The following is a 19,621-nucleotide window of genomic DNA, read 5'->3' on the forward strand; positions in this document are numbered from 1 at the left end:
CTCCATACCCTATATAAGCCGTACCCCATCTCTAATAAACGGAGGCTCTGACAAATGTAGCATGGCCTTCTTCTTCTCTCCTAGCCCATTTATCTTCCAGATAGCGCCTCTCCGGGACCCTGGAATAACTGACCTGCCAGACGGTTACCAACCCTAGACTGGTGACCCGTCGAGGCAATTACATCTATCTATCTATCTATCTATCTATCTATCTATCTATCTATCTATCTATCTATGTATCTATCTATCTCATCTATATATCTATCATCATCATCATCTATCTAAGTAATAACTATGGTTTACTTTTGGTAGTAAGAAGAAACAGAATTCCAACACAGCAAATGTATCCCAAGTTCCATCAAAAGTAGAGTCACAAACTGAATTTCCATCTTCTCTTTGAAAGTGTTGGAACATTTGGTATCATTGTGCCTGAATTCTAAAGCTAAGCCACTTTACCTGTGCCCAGGGTAACAGCTCTTGCCACCACCATTGTCACCATTCCCTAGGTGGCCAACACTTCCCTCTCTGTTGCCTGCCCCACACTGGGAAGCATTGGAACTGGTAACACCCATGTATGGAATCACTAAGATGTTTTCTATAAAACTATGTTCAGGCAAGAAGAGGAACAATACTTACTGGACCACAGCTTGACCCCGAGTCAGACCTTTGATTTTCAAATAATGCTCAATCGCTCTGTCCTCACTGCAAAACAGAGAAATAAGCCTGATGATATGTGATGTTCTGACACTCGGTTTCCATTTCCACGTTCTCAGGCAGCCACTGAAAACCTGAGCTCCAGAGTGGCATCCTGTGACATTTCTCTAGGATTCTTGTTCCTGAGCTCAGCTTGTGACTACTTCCATTAGAATCTTTAACGTTCAATATAATTGTGTAACTCATATCTTTAAAATGTCATTTACTGGGAAAGGAAACAAGATGAATCTCTCAAATAAACAACTAATATTCTAGATGCATCATACTAGATATAAAGTACAAATATTAAATACTAGTTGGAGAACATTGTTGAGGTAGTTTTGAGCCTAAGACCCATTTTCTTGTTTTTGATTTAAAAAAGAGATGAAATTCCGCTGGTAGAGTGCTTGACTTGCATGCACAAACTTTGGATTCGATCCCCAGGACCATATAAACCAGAGGTGGTGGCCCAGACCTGTAATTCCAGCCCTTGGGAGGTGGAGGCTGAGAAAACCAGAAGTTCAAGGTCATCCTTAGTTACTTAAAGAGTACCAGGCAGCCTGGGCCATATGAGACTTGCTTGTTCTTTCTTAAAAGCAAAAAAAGTATCTTAAGAAAACTAAACCAGCTTTGAGTCTAAGCACGATCTGAAATAGTGTTCTTATCACCACCTTTGGGCACAGGGCTGTAAAGAGAAGTCTCTAGTTGCATCCTGTAAGAGAGACCGCGCTGAAGTTGCAGCCTTCCTTAGACCTGACTTTACTCAACAGCTCAGGGCTCTTCCAGTCATCCCCAGGTGTAACTTGTGAGACTAGAAGCATCTCTCTCTGAAACAAATCATCACCCCCTCTTCCCCCACACTTCTTTTTTTAAAAGAAACTTTCATTCAATAGTTATTTGTTCAGAAGTTTCCAGAGTCAGAATGCAATGTAGGCTCTGTATCTAATTTCATGTATGGTCGGAAAATGTATTCCAGCTTTCGTATCTGAAGCTATCAAAATAGAATGTTTTATTATCTTTATATTTGTGTGTGTGCAAAGGAAGGGCACCTTCACAGTTTGGGGACTGAAACCACGGAGACTACATTTACAAGGAATACAAGTAATTTGGAAGAAAACAGTGATTCTCTTCAATTTTCTGCTAAGTATCCAGTGCTCAGTGGAGACCACAACCACAGCTCGGGATTGTCCTGGCTTTACCAGTGCTCAATGGGGGCCATGACCATAGCCCAGGGCTGTCCTGGCTTACCAGTAAGCGAGTGATGGATGTTCCTGAAGGGTTTTAGTTGGGAAGACTGGCAGTGTCTTCAAGTCTTTTCTGGCATTCTCATCACTAGGAAGAAACACAGTACAGTAATATCAGACAGTCACCTGAAAAGACATCCTGTCAGGCTCTCCCGATGAAGACACCCAAATAGTTACTATAGGACCTTGGTCTCTGTCACTCACTATAGGCTGCCCCCAAATGAGACAACCACATCTACTTTCAAGCCTCTAATACTTTCTGTGAGCATCAATTTCATTATATAGGATGATTGGGATTGTACATATTTCATATTCTACTTTTGCACAGTACTCTTCATATTCCATTGCGTACTTTTCCATGTTCTGGTATCATCACCCTAATCAACTGTAGCAGCTCCTAATATTCAGTGTGTTGGAATGCCAATCACCATTGACCCACTCACAGAGTGTCTACAGGCTCTTCACTATGGGCATCCCACAACCAAAAGGTTTACAATACATGCGGTCACTTTTCTGCTATTTCCCCACCACCTTGAAGTACAGTGAACCAAGCCAAGCAACTTTGGAAACTCAGTTTCTGCAGAAATCTCAGGACTCTAAGAGGATGGGGAAACATGGTTCTGACAAACCCAGAGGGACCCCTCCCATCACCCACAGTGAATTAAACAGTCTATAAAGTTGACAAAGTCTATATAAAATGGGCACATCTGAGTGGTCAAGAGAAAGGTGTGGTCTTTGTGGAGAATGTGGAATATGAGCTAGTGAGAGCTGGTCACGTGCTATACGAGAGAACAGATTCTGTAGCTGCCGTTGAGTATTCAAGGAAGGAGCAAAGATGGTTCTAGAAGGTCTATTAGCTCCTTGGAAACATTCATGAAAAGCTGGCTGACAACCCCCAGAACCCCAGTGTTCCCCACTTTCCCCAACTCCCATATCTTCCTCTCTTCCTACCAGCCAGACTTTGCTGAAAGGCTAAATTTAACTGGGCACCATGCAGGACATTTAGGGACATTATTTTTCTCATGTTAGGCTGGATGTCAATTTTCTCATGCAGAAGACACTATTATTCTGCATGGTTTCCTGGTAAAGCTGTGAGGCTTAGGGACACTGACTCACTTGCTCACTGTTCGTGCCTACTGTGTGGAGGAGACATGCCTTAGAAGCCAGTCTGTTTGGCTCTGAAGACCAGGTTCTTAAATGCTGTGTTCTAACCCTGATTCCCAAAACACTGTCCTAGACCGTCCTAGACCATCCTAGACTGCTGAGTGAGTATTCTCAATCCCTCAAGGGCACAACCCCTCACACCCTGTGAGGCTGGTCTTGTTTGTCAACTTGGGACACACACATCTGGGTGTGTTTATCAGGAGATTTCCAGGAAGGTTTAACCAAGGAGCCAAAGCCAAAGTTCTGAATGTGGGTGGCACCATCCCACGGGCTGAGGTCCTGAACTGATAAAGGGGGAAAAGCCAACTGATCACCATCTTTAACTCTCTTTGCTTCCTGACTATGGATACAACGCAGCTAGCTGCCTCACACCACAATGGCTTTGCTGCCCATGACCTCCCGCCCTGATGGACTGCATCCTCAAATTGCAAGGCAAAATTAACCTTTCCTCCCTTAAGTTATTTCTTGTCTGGTATTTGGCCAGAGTGATGAAATAGGTAACTAACACACTCACACACACACATACACAGGTGCAAAGGAAAACACTGGGCACATAGGTGCAGAGGTAAACACTGAATACACACACACAGAGATGCAAAGGAAAATACTGGACACACACACATACACAGGTATAAAGGAAAACACTGGACACATACACAGGTGCAGAGGTAAGCACTGAATACACACACACAGGTGCAAAGGAAAACACTGGACACACACACATACACACACAAACACGCTCACATGTATACAGGAAAACACTAGCAAGTTTTAAAACTTGTCACTTAGGCATTTTCACGTTAGCATCTGTATTGGTAACTTCTCTGTAGCTGTGATAAACATCATGGCGAAGGCAACCTATAGAAGGGAGGGTTTACTTTGAGCTCATGGTTCCAGAGGCATAAAAGTCCACCACCAGGATGTCAGGGAAGCACGGTAGCAAGCAGCAGATGTGGCCGCTGAAGCAGAAGCAGAGTGCTCACATCTGGAACTGAATGCAGGAAGCAGAGAGCAAATGCAAAACGACGAGAGTCTTTTGAAATGTCGATGCTCCTCCTCCAGTATGTCTTGAGCCACACCTCCTAAGCCTCTTCAAACAGCCAACTGGGGACCTAGTATGCAAATGCCTAGACTATGGGGGACATCCCAATCAAAACCACCACACTCTCATAATAATGAAGCACGGGAACCTCCTCGTGGAGAACCATGCATTGGACCCAGACTGGACATAGGATGAAGGTCCTAAAGCAGTCATCCGGCCCTCACAGGCCAAGTGCACACCATATTATGGTAGGAATCCAAAAGACAAAGAGAAGAGGAAAATAACAGCAAACTGGGGATCACAGCATGGCCTCCATTCAGTCTGTGTGGCCTACACTTACCAGTCAGTATTAGATATACCTCGCTAGCTCAAATACTTAGTCTAAACGCTTCCTCTTTGTTCTGGTTTTATCTGTTCTGGAGATTTCTACAGAGATAATGAATTTTCCAAAGATGGCTGACTTGGCCCATTGGATTTCTGAGGGCGATAAGGAAATAAGAGTGACAGCAATGCCTATGCAGCCACTTCATTGCAGACGTCTATGCTGAAGAACGAATCAGGTCCCACACACCCTTCGTGTGTGTTGTACTAAGAAGAGGGTTGCGGCCTACCTGCAGGTAAAAGATTCAGCTTTCTTAATCACAACAGGAAACAAAAAGTCACTTGGCTTCTGTTCTTAAGCAAGAACGGTTCTCTCCACTCATTTGGAATTTGAGCGGCAGGACTTAATCAGACTGACAACCTTGGGAAACTGGTTTGTGCTTCCAGAAAAATCAAAATATACTACAGTCCAACTTATTCATATTAAAGGCCATCTGTCAACTCCAAAGACTAACATTTATTTTATTTTTTTTAAATAATTTTAGGCTCTGTCCTTCAAAGCCCTTTGACACACATAATATCTCTCTCTCTCTCTCTCTCTCTCTCTCTCTCTCTCTCTCTCTTTCTCTCTCTCTCTCTCTCTCTCTCTCTGGTGATTTTGGAGACCAGGGTATTGCTCTATAGCCTAGGTGGGCCTCAAGTCCATGATCCTCCAGTCTCTGACTCAAATACTGTGATATCAGGTGAGAGCCACCACACCAGGATAAAACAGCGCTTTCTGCTGTTCCTCATTGCCAGCAACCCATGTATACTGCCGAATTCCAGATCCAAGTGAACCACAAGGCAAGTTCCAAGAACCCATGTTCCAAGGTCAGTGTCTAGGATAGCTTGTTTTACAGTTAATTCTGTGGCAATGAGACTTCAGTAGATTGAAAGTTATTATTTCTCATATATTTGCTTATTCATTTGACAATAAGCATAAGATGCATGCCTAACATGGAGACTTTCACATGAAGCATTCACTTCAAAGTTGTGAAAATGCATGGGGCTGGAGAGGCGGCTCAGTGGATAAGAGCACTTGTTCCTGAAGAGGACCTGGGTTGGGTTTGCAGCACCCACATGGCGGGAGGCTCATAGATATCCATTAGTTTTAGTTACAGGAAACCTGACACCGTTTTCTGAATTTTGAAGACAGCGGGCACTGCACACATGTGATGCACATGCGTACAATCAGGCAAAACACTATACACGTAAAATAAACAAATGATTTCAAAAACGTTATAAAAATGCAGTCAAGACAAAAGAGAAAAGAGAGGGGGGAAAGCAAAGGGGCCATTGTAGCCACTATTCTGTCCAACAAGTTTACTAATGAGTAAGTGCTAATGGACACTCAAAGCGCTGGCTCTTTAAGATGGTTTTGATCCCATGTCCCCTGCTAAAGGCAAGCATTTTAAACGTGAGATTTTTCTAGCACTTAAGCCATCAATGAATGACTGCCAAACACAAGTCCACTCTGTATCTAACACCTACACAGAGAAACAGCTATGTGTTCAAATGACAAATACTGCCTTGTGTTAGAATTTTCAAAGATGAATTTTAGTCTTGAAGATGTCATTCTGCTATGATTTCTCAAGAACGATTTTTCATTCTAGATAGCCAGGACCTATCCCAGTCATAAGATGGTGATATTTATACTATCCTCCTTCATTGTAAAACATGGGTGTTATTTGTCTAGAAATGCTGACGGAATAAATCAATACATTTCCAAAGGTTAATTGCGAGCCATTATTCTAAACAATGACTATTGCCCATGAAGAGCCTTCTTCTGTATTAATCAACCACTGAGGAACAACCAATACAGACACATGAACAGGAAAGCCCCATGGGGATTACTTCAAGAAGGTCCAGCTAGTTTAACGAGAAGTCAGCAGGAGCTGGAAAGATGGTCCATCCGTTAGGAACACACGCCCCTCTGACAGAGGGCCCGAGTTTGCATCCCAGCATCCCTCTTGGGTAGCTCACAATCGTCTATAACTCCAGCTCCAGGGGACCCAACACCCTCTTCTGAACTCCACAAACATCAGCGCTCATGCACTCACATGTGCATAGCCCACACAGACAAACAGATAAAAATATAACGTAAACTTTTTTTTTTTTTTTTAAAAAAAAAAAGAGGAGTTGTCCACAAACAGAGGCTTTGTATCCATGGACTCTACCAATTACAGGTTGAAAATATTAAAAACTGAGGCTGTGCCAAACACAGACTGACTTCTACCTGTCATTATGGTATGAACAATACAACAACCATGACCTACATAGCATTTTCATTATAGGAATCACAATTCATTGAGACATGATCCAAAAAAAACATGTGTGTGTTACATGTAAATACTAGACTACTTTATATGAGAGACTCGAGTATCTCCACTTTAGTCAAAAGGGAGGGGAGGTCTTAGCACCTCGTGGACAGCCATACACTACTCTGCTTCAGCAGCAAAGCAGAGATGGATGATGGGGGTGGAGGGTGGAGGTGATCAAGGCGGTGACTTTATTTCTATGGTGCTGCTGTAAAAGAGCATAGGTGACACTACGCATTTGTCAGGACCTGTAGAACTATATTACACCTGTCTATGGACTTTATAACAAAGGCACCATGCTACTGCAAGATATTACTGTTAGGAGAAGTCATGGGTGGGAAGGAGATGAGCTATGTAGGAATTCTGCATGTATTGTTCAAACTTCCTTTAAGTTTAAAAAGAAGAAAGAGATCTAAGAGATTTCCTTAGATTAGTGGTTTTCTTTTCTTTTCATTCCCCCCCTCCCCATTTTTTTTTCAAGATAGGGTTTATCTATGCAGCTCTGGATGTCCTGAAACTCACTCTTGTAGACCAGGCTGGCCATGGACTTAGAGATCGGCCTACCTCTGCCTCTCAGGTTCTGGGTTATAAGGCCTGTGCCATCATACCTGGCTAGATCAGTGGTTTTCAACTTGGGTGATTTTGCCCTTGAGGAGCTGAGCACATAGCAGCCTTCTTAATGGTCACAATTAAGGAAGGAGTTGTTCTTGGCATGTCTGGACAGAGGCCAGAATACTTTCCTGTAGGGCACAATATAGCCCCCAACTGCAAAGAACTGCCTCCTTCCATTGTTGATAGAGCCAGGCTTAAAGCCTGAATTAGAACATTACAAAGAATCTGAGGTTGCTTGGTGCATAGCTCAGGGACAGAGTACCTACCTAGTGTGCATGAGGTCACTGGGATCCCTGAAAAAGAACCCTCCTCCCAACAGTCTGAGTGTGTGGCCATGCCTTCAGTCTGAACACTTGGGAGCTAGTGATTCGAGGATCCGCAGTTTGGTACAGAGTGAGTTCAAGGCCAGCCTGGGCTATATATAAGATGCTGCCTCAAAACAACATGAAACAAAACAAGCAGCAACAGCAAAAGAAAACAAGAAATGAAGCAAAGAGGGGGAGGAAGAGGAGGAGGAGGAAAAGAAAGAGGAGGAAGAGGCTCTCTGAAACCACCACAGGTTTCAGGCTTGGTGACACATGCCGGTAATCCTGGCACTAGGAAGGCTGAAACTGAGGAGGTGCCCACGTTTGAGACAAGCCTAAATTACATAGCAATTTCCAGGTTGGGCCAGCCTGATCTTAAATAATAAAACACAGGAAGGAAAAAGATTCTGAGCCTCCTATCTTACTGCATTTTTGAAGCGTATCTTTAACAAAGGCTTTATTTTCTCACGTCCCTTCCAACTATAAACACTGGAGATCTTAGGAACAAATGGGTTATGTGAGCCACATAAGGAGTTAGGTATTGGATGTTGCCTGACAATTGTGTTTAAAAACAAACAGGTAAGCAAACAAACAAACAAAAAAAGTCCAACTCTGCAAAGTTTTATGCAAAATATCTGAATTTAACTCAACAACTGTTCTTCATATCAAACACACCAGCAGACTCTTATTGTTAATCTGCATTCTCTCACTGCGTGCATGCGTGCGTGCGTGTGTGCGTGCGTGTGTGTGTGTGTGTGTGTGTGTGTGTGTGTGTGGTCTCTGCTTAATTTGGCTTCCAATTTCAGATAATTAATCTCCAGTGTAAATTGTTAGTAGTGCACCCGAAAGGCCTCCCTTTACCAGGTTCAGATCTGGTATGCTGTGCAGAACACCCTGTAACCACGTGACCCCACTTTCCTACACAAACTTCCTTAACACAGGACACTTCCAGAGAGTCGTCACTGATACAGAGGCACACCGAGCTTAGACATTTAACATTAACAACAACAACAAAGCCCATGGAAGAATCAAGGAGGACCAAGGCAGACAGCCTGGCGGATACATGAGGTCAGCCCTCCAACAAACGGCAGCAAAGGAGAAATCCAAATGGCCTGTGGGTAGAAGAAAAATATTCAACAACTTCAGAATTCTAGGGGAAGCATCTTCAGTGAGCTCCTGATAGACACCAGACAATCAGACTTTTGAAACTCTGATTCTATCTAAATTATCCCTAGATAAAAGTCAATGAGAGGTCTGATTCAGGCTACTGGGAAGGTCAATCAGTAAAACTGCTTGGAAATTTGTGTACCTAGATACACACACACACACACACACACACACACTGCTTACAGTAAGACAAAAGAAAGGAAGAATGAAAGAAAAGGAAGAAATGAATACAAATGTCTGATAATACAGGCTGAGAATGTAATTCAGTACAATGCTTGCCTAGCACGTGAACCCTTTGGCTTGATTGTTGACACTGCATAAAATGGGGGTGACAGCATGTGCCTGTAGCCCTAGCATGCTAGTGGCAGAAGCAAAGAGGGTCAAAAGTTCAAAGTCACCCCACTTATACAATAAGTTCCCAGCCAGCCAGGAAATATAAGACCCTGTCTCAGAAAAACAACAACAGCAACAAAAGAAAAACAAACAAAACAAAATGAACAACCCCTTCCCCAACATCTCCTGATAGCAGACACGAGGAAGTTGCTGTTTATTCATGTAGTTGGATAGCACACAGCAAAGAAAATAGACTTTAGCCACATACAACATGGATGAATCTGACTGATAGTGGCCAAACAAACATCCCAGCCTGGAACTGTGGTGATTCCTGTAATCTTGGCACTTGAGAGGCTGTCACAGGAGGATTCCACGTTCAAGGCCAGCCTGAACTATATGCTGAGAACCTGTCTCAAAACAAGTTACAATTCCATATATAGAGGGTCCAAAGCAAGCAAAATGAAATGAGACAGACTGTGAATGACTTTGAGAACAGACACGGCATTGTATTGGCGTGGGGTGGGGGAGGGTGTGAGGCACAATGGTGGTACAGGAGAGACTCCCAGGGGCTGTGCTTTTGTAGCTGTGCAATTTCTAATTTGTTCTATATACAGCCTGTGCATTTTACATGCTTTTCAGTGTAACAACTCACAACAAAACCTATCACACATGACCGGGAAATGGATAAAAGGATGCTAATGGATGAGCTACCAATTATAACAGGAGTGCCGAGTGCCGTGATACTGAAGTCTGAGGGGGGGACCCCATAGAACAAGAAGCGAATCTGGCAATGGAACCTTACTCCAGAGGGTTAATTCCAATCGTGTTCAGAATTTAGGGCCAAACAGGATTTCACATTTGAGTGCACCACAGTAGCTGGGTGACTGTTTGCTCACCCTCCTGGGGACTTTGCCTGGGAGCCTGGAACCCAGTAAGTCCTGGTGCTTGCAGAGACAGCTAGCTAGGGCTGGCTCCGGAGCAGAAGGCCCCTCCCTATGGCTGTCCGGGCAGCACTGTTTATATGAACCTGGATCAACCTCTGAGTGCAGACAGAGGGCTCGAGAGCAGCTGGGGAGGTGCGGAGACCTCCTGGGGATGTCTCTGCCTTTCCCTGGCAATAAATCCACTCACCCGGGCTCGACATTCCTGACCCCGATGGCGATGGATATGTGATTACAAAGATACACTTGACCAGACTGTCAGGGGGCACTGCTTTCTCAAGGTGCCAGGCAGACAGAAAGCCCAATGAGCTACACTCCTTGCTTCTCAGTGACCACACCAACAGGCTTTCCTCTGTCGTTTCAGGGGAGTTGGAAGAACAGGCTTGTAGATCAACAAGATGGCTCAGCAGCAAAGGGGCATGCTGCTGAGTCTGATGATCTGAGTCAGATGCCTGGACCTATATGGTGGGGACCTCCCAGAAGTTGTCCTCTGACCGCCACAGTTGTAACATGGCACATGTGTACTATGCACCCATATACATAAAATTAATAAAATGTGATTTAATTTTTTTTTAAAAGGACAGGCTTGCATTTTATCTGGTTGCCCAGTCTGAGCCCTACCCTTGGGCATTCCAGCATTCTCTTCCTGTATCCTGAGGGAGCTATCCTGACTCTCCACTGAAGACATTCCTCATGTAATGATTTCTCTGCAGAGTCCCAGCTTCTTTCCCTGAGTTGTATGGTTTTCCTTATTGACCCAGAAAGCTCCGTTGAAATGTGACAACCCCAATCTTTGTCGAGGAAGCCACATGAGAGGGAAAACCAAAGCCACCCTCTGTATGCACTGAAGTATGCGTGTGGTGTGTGGGAAAGCCACCCCAACAACTGTGAGCACCTGCTTGTGGCAAACTGTAAGCTCACTGGCAGTGACGATCAGCCACCTGCCAGCAGACGCTGGTGAGGAAGGGAGTGCCGGCAATTAACAAACTGCACTTGATAGCACACAACAATCCTTGCTGTTTGTGCTCGGTGTGGGGGAAACCCTGGGTTTCTAGGGCAGTCGAAAGAAAACAAAACAGGGCTGGGCATGCAGCTCATTTGGTAGAGTGCTTGCCTAACATGCGTGAAGTCCAAGGTTCAGTCTCTAGCTTGGTACAAACCAGGCGTGGAAGCCCACAGCAGAAACGGAGAAACAGGAGGGGCTGAAGTTCAAGGTCATCCTACGTGGTGCGTAGTCAAAGAAGCCATCCCAGGTCACGTGAGACCCTGTGCTCCACAGATAAAATCAAATAGAAAACAAAGCAAGTCCAGGCTCCACATTTTACTTTGTTTATCCGTATCAGCACTTGAAACTCAAAGGCAAGGTACATGAAAAGGTCCAAGTTTAAATTCAAGGACCGGGTAGAAATGTCTGCAGAAACTTCATGTAACAAAGCAATAACTTTTCCAAAGTTAATCTGAGGGGCTAGTGAGATGGCTCTGGGGTTTTGGTGGATTCCTTCTCTTCTAGAAAATCAGAGTTTAGTTCCCAGCATCCACGCTGAGTGGTTCATGACCACTTGTAACTGAAGCTCGAGGGGATTCAACCCCCTCTTCTGGATCCTGTGCACACACCCCCACACACATATGAACATACACTAGGACAAATACACATAAATAAAAACAATGAATCCTTTAAAAAATTAACTTGAGAATTAACTTCTCTTGACACTGATACCTAAATATAATTCAAAATGTATGTGTAGATACAAAAGAAAAAACCAAAACAAAAAATCTACAGTTAAATTAACAGATTGAGCTTGATATGAGGACAGATGCCTAGAATCCCAGAACTTGGGAGCCTGAGACAGGAGCTGAAATTCTAAGCTAGCATGAGGGAGACTAAAGGAAAAGACAACACACACACACACACACACACACACACACACACACACACACACACAGTATGCAAACACTCTAGTCCGAGGCCTGTTATCTGTACATGTACCATGTATCCTAAATATCAGACATGAACCAAAGGGTTGCAAGCAGGCCTCCAAGAATGGAGCATCCTCCACCTGGGAATTTTAGTTAATTCCGTGTTCCACACAAAGACATACCATTGGGGAATGAATGCCTGCCAGGTCTTGGCATGGCCTTGAAGATGATCTGGTAAGGGGTCCCCTTCTTCTCTGTATGCGCTAAAACCTTATGCAACCTCTCCAGGTTCCACCACTCATGAAGGAATGGGAGAGGTTTTATAAGCCTGGAAAGTCAGCAAAATATACTTTCATGTCCGGCAAACAGGTGCAGCAGGGGGCAATCCATACCCTGTCCAAGCTGGCTCCAGTGTTCAAGGATGGCACCTCACCTGAGTGATGAGATTATTACAAGGACCTTGATTACTACTTAGAAACACAGCTCCCTCAACTGGTTGGCACGCAAGAATGACCACCTGGGGGTTAAGCACTAAAGGGTACACTCCTGTTTCCTATTGGGCAGACAAAATGCTGCCCCTCGTATAAAATCTTGTTTCCTGGGTGAGTTTCAGAAGCTCTGGGTGACATAGCAGGGACACAGGATGAGGCATCACTCAATCTCCTCAGGTAGTCCTAGAGGACAACAGCCCATAGTCTGGGGTGCCAAAGCTCAGATCAAACCTTTGCTCTGCAGTCATAATGTAAACATTATCATCCCCATTTCACAGATAGGAAAACTGAAACTTAAGAGGTGAAGTAACCTAAACTGACAATAAGGATAATGCAGCCGTAATTCCACGCATATGCTTTAGCCACTTGGGTCACCTCTCCCAGGGTCCTCAAGGAGGGCAAGGAAAATAAGGAAGGGACAGATGGGCAAGGGGAAGACGGACCTTTTTTAGCAAGATGCTTTGAATTTCCTTATTCTGGTGGTCTTAGATTAATTCCCTCAGAATGTGTGCTCCTTGGGTGGTGGCAACCCACTTTTAAAACTAGATTATACAGGATTAATTTAAACTGGATTAACTGCATGAAACATTTGCGTATAGATAATAAGGCTTAATGCGCTACCTTCTATCCCTCAGTATTTCTTGAACCGACTCAAACTAAACTACAGACTGCATGTCTTTTAGTATCAAGATACACCAAATCCAGTCAAATTTTGCCCTTTTTCTAGGGGAAGGGGCAGGATCTCATGAAACACAGGCTAGCCTTGAACCTGCTACGTGGCTGAGGCTGGCCTTGATCCTCCTGCCTCCAGCTCCCAAGCTCCAGGATTACATGCATGTATATTTATGTCCAGCTTCAAATTCGGTCTTTTTTAATGTTTTAAATATGTGACAAAGTCAGGTCACAGCTATTTTCAATGCAATCTTAGAACAGAGTGGACACTCAGCCAGGAAGCCCGACTTCTCCCTGAAGCTCATCAGACCACACAAGGAATCCCTGACGTCCAGTTTTCACGCTGACACACACCAAAAGTGCTTGTGGTAGCGATCCTACACGCATGACCTATCTCCGTTTCCATCTGGAAACTAAGCCTGGGATAGGATGAAAACTGTAGGAAGCAAGTTTGTTCGAGGTCAATTCTGTACAAGGGCAGACAACTGTCCGTGTAGCCAAGGATGACCTTGAACTTCTCAACTTCTTGTCTCTACCTCCCAGGTACTGGGATTATAGGCTTATGCCACCCAGTTTATGGGGGGGGGGGAGAACCCAGAGCCTCAAGGATGCTAGGCCATCATTCCACCAACTAAGCTATATCCCCAGCCTAAAATTATAGGACCATTCCTTTCCCCTCACCCCAACCAGGGGCAGAACCCAGGAAGCTGTGCATGGTAGGCTCAACTATAACACTAAGCTACATTCCCAGATCCTAAGGCCATTTTGTTCATTTGGTCTTTCAGACAGGATCTGTCCACATAGCCCTGGCTGTCCTGGAACTCAATATATAGACTAGGCCAGCCTTGAACTCAGAGATCTGTCTGCCTCTGCCTTCCTAGTGCTAGGATCAAAGGTGTGTGCCACTGCACCTGGCACCATTTAGATTATTTACGGTAACCAATTTAGAAAAAGTTCTTATAGATTTGAGTCGATTTTGTAACAGCTAAAATAACACACTGCCTTCATCTTCTACCTGTATGGGCCCAAGATGTCAAGAGCCCAATCAGGCAGGTAAGTGAACTCACTGGTTTCGGGTCCTGAGCTGACAGATAGGAAGAGGCCCAGCCAGTTTGAAGGTTTACCAAGGCCGGGTGGGAACTAGCAACAGGTTCAAGAGACCTAGAGTTTGATCTTGGAGACTTGGAGCTCAGCCACCAGGGGAGAAGAGGAGTAGGGAGTTCCAAGGAGGGGAAGATGAGGCAGGGAGGGGCTGGGGAAAGTCCAGTGACAGGACAGATGGAGTTCCGCCTACCCTCCTAAGCCGTAGATACTGTCCTTGGAGTTCCCCCACTCCATCTAATCACTTCTGGGCCACGTGTGAAGCCAACTCAGCTTGTAGCTATCTTCAGAGTACAAAGCAAGAAAGAATTTAGCAGGATGTGTGCCCCTCTGCTGAAGTTAGGCCCCCTTTCATCTCCATGAGAAAAACTGCTTCCTGGGGTTTCAGGTGGGAGCATTCTTTCTTGGGCTGCCTCTGGTCTCCAGCTTCCTAGGATCTCTCATGCCTGCCTCCACAGAAAAATTAAGAGGGAAAATCCAAGGACTGACTTCCAAGAATTCCAGCCCTGGGTACTCGCTTCCTCGAGGAATGCTCAGCATTGTGTTTCTATGAAGTTCCGTTGTCTTCATGTCAACTCAAGGTGCAGGTAATAAACTGAGGCTGGAGGTGCACTCCTGTGTCCCCATGTTCTACCAGTGCAGACTCAAACGCAACTAAGGGAGACCTTGAGAAAAGACCAAAAGACAAAGCAGCCAGCCTTACACCTGTTATTTGCACCAGCAAGGTTTGGGATTTAGAACTGGCTTTGGGACTGGGGCTGAGGCTCTCAGGTGGTGGAGTGCTTGCCTCGTAACTTAAGTGGGGTTTCTGCTGCTATGAAGAGACATCATAATCGTGGCAACTCTTATAAAGGAAAAGCATTTCATTAGGGCTAGCTTACAGTTAGAAACTTAGTCCATTCTCATCAAGGCAGAAAGCATGGTGGCAGGAAGACAGTCATGGTGCTGGAGAGGAAGCTGGGAGTTCTACATGGGCAGGCAACAGGAAGAAAGAGCAACATGGGGCCTGGCTTGAGCTTCTAAAACCTCAAAGTCCACCCCCAGTGACACACTTCCTCTAACACCTTCTCCAAGGAGGCCATCTGTCCTAAGTGTGCCACTCCCTATGGGCCTATGGGGCTATTCTCATTCAAACCATTGCACCTAGCATACACCAAGTTCTGGCTTGGATCCCCTGTACTTCATAAACCTGGTCTGGTGATACAGGTCTATATCAAAGGACTCTTGAGGAGGAGGGAAGAAGTCATCGCTCTTAGCTACATAGAAAGTTCCAGGCTAGCTTGGGCGCCATGGACCCTGTCTGGAAAACAAAACATCTGGGCTCTAAAGTTAAGAGTGCTGACTGTTCTTCCAGTGGACCTGGGCTCCCTTCCCAGCACCCACATGGAGGCTCACAGTTGTCTGTAATTCCAGTTTCGGGGGTTGGAGGCACTAGGCACGCATGCCGTCTTTCCGGCCTCTGAAGGCACCAGTCTAGGCACACTCCTGGTACACACACATATGTGTAGGTACAATACTCCTACACACAAAATAAAAGTTTTAATTAGAAAATACAAAACAAAACAAAATATTGGATTGGATTTGGTTCCAATGTTTCTAGTTTTGTGATCTTAGATAAATCAACCTTTATAAGTAAAAGTTCCCAAATTATTATTACTATTTTTGTGGTTTTTTTTTTTTGAGACAAAAGTCTCACTTTGTAGTCCTGGCTACCTGGGAATTCACGATGTAGATCAGGCTGGCCTTTAACTGATAGTAATCCTCCTGTCTCTGCCCTTTGAGCACTGGGATTAAGACATGTGCCACCATGCCTCAGCTTCCAAATTCATTTTAAAAAGAGGCATGGTAACATGTTGATACTGTTCTTGAGAAGATTGTAATAGATGTTAGGACAGCACCAGCTTGTGCTCAGAAAATGTCTGCCTTCGTTTCCTGTCCTAGTGCTCCAAATAAGACTCTACCCAACACTTCATTCTATCATTACATTCAGAGCATGCTGGGAGGGGAACCAGTATCATTCTATTTGTTCTTGTTTTACATTCATGGAGTTATTTTGTGTCTTTGGGGGTGTGGGCACACCTCCCATGGCAAGGGTGTGGAGGTCAGAGGACAACTTGCAGGAATCGGGTCTCTCCTTCCACTACTTGGGTCTCAGGGATTAAGCTCGGGTTACCTGTTTTATGGCGAGTGCCTTTACCGCCGTGTCATTGACCTGGGGATTATTATTGTCATCGAGGAGAATGTTCCGTAAACAATCGAGTTAGAGTTGCCAGAATAGATACTTAGGACAGTCATACTAAAATATTATTTGTTAGTTTGACGGCATTCCAATTGAACTTGGCCTTCCAGGTTTCTATTTGCTGAATCTGGTAACTCTAAGGGTCTGGAATAAACCACACGGGGAAAGGAAGTGACTTGGCACTTCTGTGTTGGAAGCAGCCTGAGAACTGGTGGCAGATGAAAGTGTGACCTGGACATTCGTCTTTCAACATCACGGTCACATACTTCCGTTGGTGTCATGCTTTTCCTTTCTCAACCCTCTATCAAAGACTTGTCCCAACACGGGACATCTGCTTCTGTTCTAGAAAGCTCTGCCAGTCAGCTAGACCTCTTTTGTCATGACAGTTCCTTCTGTGGCCAAACCTGTAAGGTTGCAGGCTGGACTAGGATCAACTCTCAACTTTTTTTTTTAAGTCTAAAGAATTTTGATTAAGAATGAAAAGGTGATGAGAGATTTTTTTTTTAACCGTTATCCAGCTTGCTGAGGACTCTTGGCATGTCTGCTTTGAACTGTCAACTCTTAATAGCTGGTAGGAAAAATAAAATCTGTAAGGATTATTTAGGTTGAAAAGCAGGTTAGCATAAAAATCTGTAAATATTTTAAATAAAAATATTTTAGAGCCGGGAGGTGGTAGTTCATACCTTTAATCCCAGAACTCAGGAAACAGAGACAGGAGGATCTCTCTGAGTTCAAGCAAACACTGTCTCAAAAAACAAAAAACCAAAAAAAAAAGGAAGAAAAAATATTTTAGCTCTCATTGTATTGATAGAAGCAGGAGGAACCATAGTCAACAGGGTCTTTGGAGAGCTATTTACTTAGTAGTTACAAAACTTCAGTTTGTAAATGAGGAAGTTTCAGAGATTGGCTGCACATGGAGAATGCTGTTAACAGGGCTGACCTATATTCTTAAAATCCAGAGCTAGAAAGGGGGTAGGCAGGAGAAGAAGAATCTACACAAGTGCTGTTTTCTCCAAAAGCATAGAAAGTCAAAATCTGGACCCTTCCTACTAGAGAAGTTAGCTTGAGGCCTGGAGGCCCTGCCACTTCTTCCTGCCTCAGGTGACTCCGCCCATCCAGAGCGCATCCACAGGTGGATTAGCTGCACAGCAGCACTACTGGCTGCACAGGGTTACTTTACAGCTCCTGCTATGACTCCATGCTTCCAGAACCACACCAAAAGACATGCAAACACATCCCAGCAGGAACGCAAGATGCTTTCCTTGCCAGGTCACCCTCAGCTCCAGGGACAGCTTGCCTCTGAGGGGTATAAGCAGTTCGTGTCCACCACTCTCTACTGGTATGGAAGACTGACTGGTCCATGTCTGTGACAGCTACTGTCAACACCATACCGAGCTTCACTCCAGGATGACATAGCTGTCATGAGTGCCCTGGCCTGGTCCACTCTCCTGGAGAGAATCTCAATAGGTCAAGAGAACAGGATTGATCTATTCGGGCCCTCTGTTGGCTTAGTTGCATCTCATCCTTCAGATCTTTAAGGTATGAGGTACTGTTAGTTTCTGCTGCAGCAGCAGCCTGCCTGTCTCCAAAGCAGTTACAGCATCACTAGTTGCCTTTCTGCCATAGCTACGCGCCAAGTGCACCCTTTAAAAGCGCCTGCCGGGCACAGTTTGCCCTTTCGTCTCTCATCTCTCTTGCTCTTCTTTCCTCTCTTGCATCTCTTCCTCCTCTTATCTGACTGCCTCTCCCAAGTCCCCACTCTGACATGGCCTTTTGCTCTTCTGCTCTCCTCCTCGCCCAACAAACCTCTTGCACTAACTCTGTTGTGCGTGGCGTGTTCGCTGAGTGGTATACCTTGGCAGAGCCCACCAAAAGGTACCCATTATCGCCTTATTTTTTATTTATCCTTTCAGGACAGAATACATAAACTGTAAAACACAAAGCCCCCGACGTCCCCACAAGACTGTGGTGAGTGGCATGAAGCCTACAGCTGAGCAATACGCTCAACACTGCAGATGTGGCCCTTCCTGGGGAATCCAGTGTCTCTGAGCAGACTGAAAACTTGGAGAAAATACGGGAAGCTTGGTTTAACTTTTGGTTGCTTAAGCCAGGGTCTCATGTAGCCCGTGATGGCCTCACATTCGCCATGTAGCCCAGGATGATACTGAACCTCTTATCCTCCTACTTCTATCTCCCAGGAATGCACCAGCAGGCCCAGTTTTATTCTGTGCCGGGGGTGAGGGTAGGGGGTAGGGAGTTGGGGTGAACACAGGGCTTTGCACGTGTTACCAAAGGGCAACATCTCCAGCCCCTTTGTTTAACTTTAAACCAAAGATCATGAAGAACCCATGTGAAGAAACACACTCCTGTCTGTGTGGATATGCTGAATTTCTTTTTATACACCATAATGTCTTATTTAAAAGAGTTTGTGGCGAATATTTACTTTGCACGTATGAGTGTTTTGCCTGCACGGACGTCTCTGTACCACATGATGGCAATGTCCATGGAAGTCAGAGAGGGTGTTGGATTCTCTGGGACCTGAGTTACATACAAACTGTTGTTAGCTGGCATTTGGGTGCTGAAACTCATACCCAGGTCCTCTGGAAGAGCAGCAAGTGCTCGTAACCACTGAACCCTCTCTCCAGCCACCATAAGTCTTATTGATTCATTAAAGCCCAGTCCTAGATAAGACAGACATGTACAATTCTGTCAGTTTTAATGTCAATTCCCATCTTGACTCTGCAAGCAAATTTGTGTTAATAGCTTGTGTTTTCTTTGAGACTCAAAAAAACCTGTAACACAGTTGACTCATCCAGGACTCCAAAGCTCAGTAAGTGGGGCAGCAATAATGTCATTTTCACAGGGCCGCAAGGAGGGCGGAGGGAACAATAAGGCACCCTCAGCAGCCTGCTAATATTGAGTATTACCTGCTCAATACTGAAATAAACTTAGTTTCAGACAGGGAAGCTGCCATATCTATCAAGTGATTTCAAACTAAGCGGTTAAATTTCAAAGCTCCTGA

General features: G+C 44.8%; 1 protein-coding gene across 2 annotated transcripts in view; it reads right to left on the reverse strand.

Moving 5' to 3' along the window:
- The window catches only part of Frmd4b (FERM domain containing 4B), a 191,707-nt gene that overhangs the window by 48,584 nt on the left and 123,502 nt on the right, over positions 1 to 19,621 (reverse strand). For both annotated transcript variants that reach the window (XM_026788213.1, XM_005364928.3), the window contains exons 8-9: positions 1,942 to 2,025; positions 637 to 702 (exon numbers count right to left, since the gene is read on the reverse strand). In XM_026788213.1, the coding sequence (XP_026644014.1) occupies positions 637 to 702; positions 1,942 to 2,025 (150 nt within the window). The remainder of the gene's footprint in view (positions 1 to 636; positions 703 to 1,941; positions 2,026 to 19,621) is intronic.

Source organism: Microtus ochrogaster, unplaced genomic scaffold (assembly GCF_000317375.1).
Source record: "Microtus ochrogaster isolate Prairie Vole_2 unplaced genomic scaffold, MicOch1.0 UNK1, whole genome shotgun sequence".
Taxonomy (NCBI): domain Eukaryota; kingdom Metazoa; phylum Chordata; class Mammalia; order Rodentia; family Cricetidae; genus Microtus; species Microtus ochrogaster.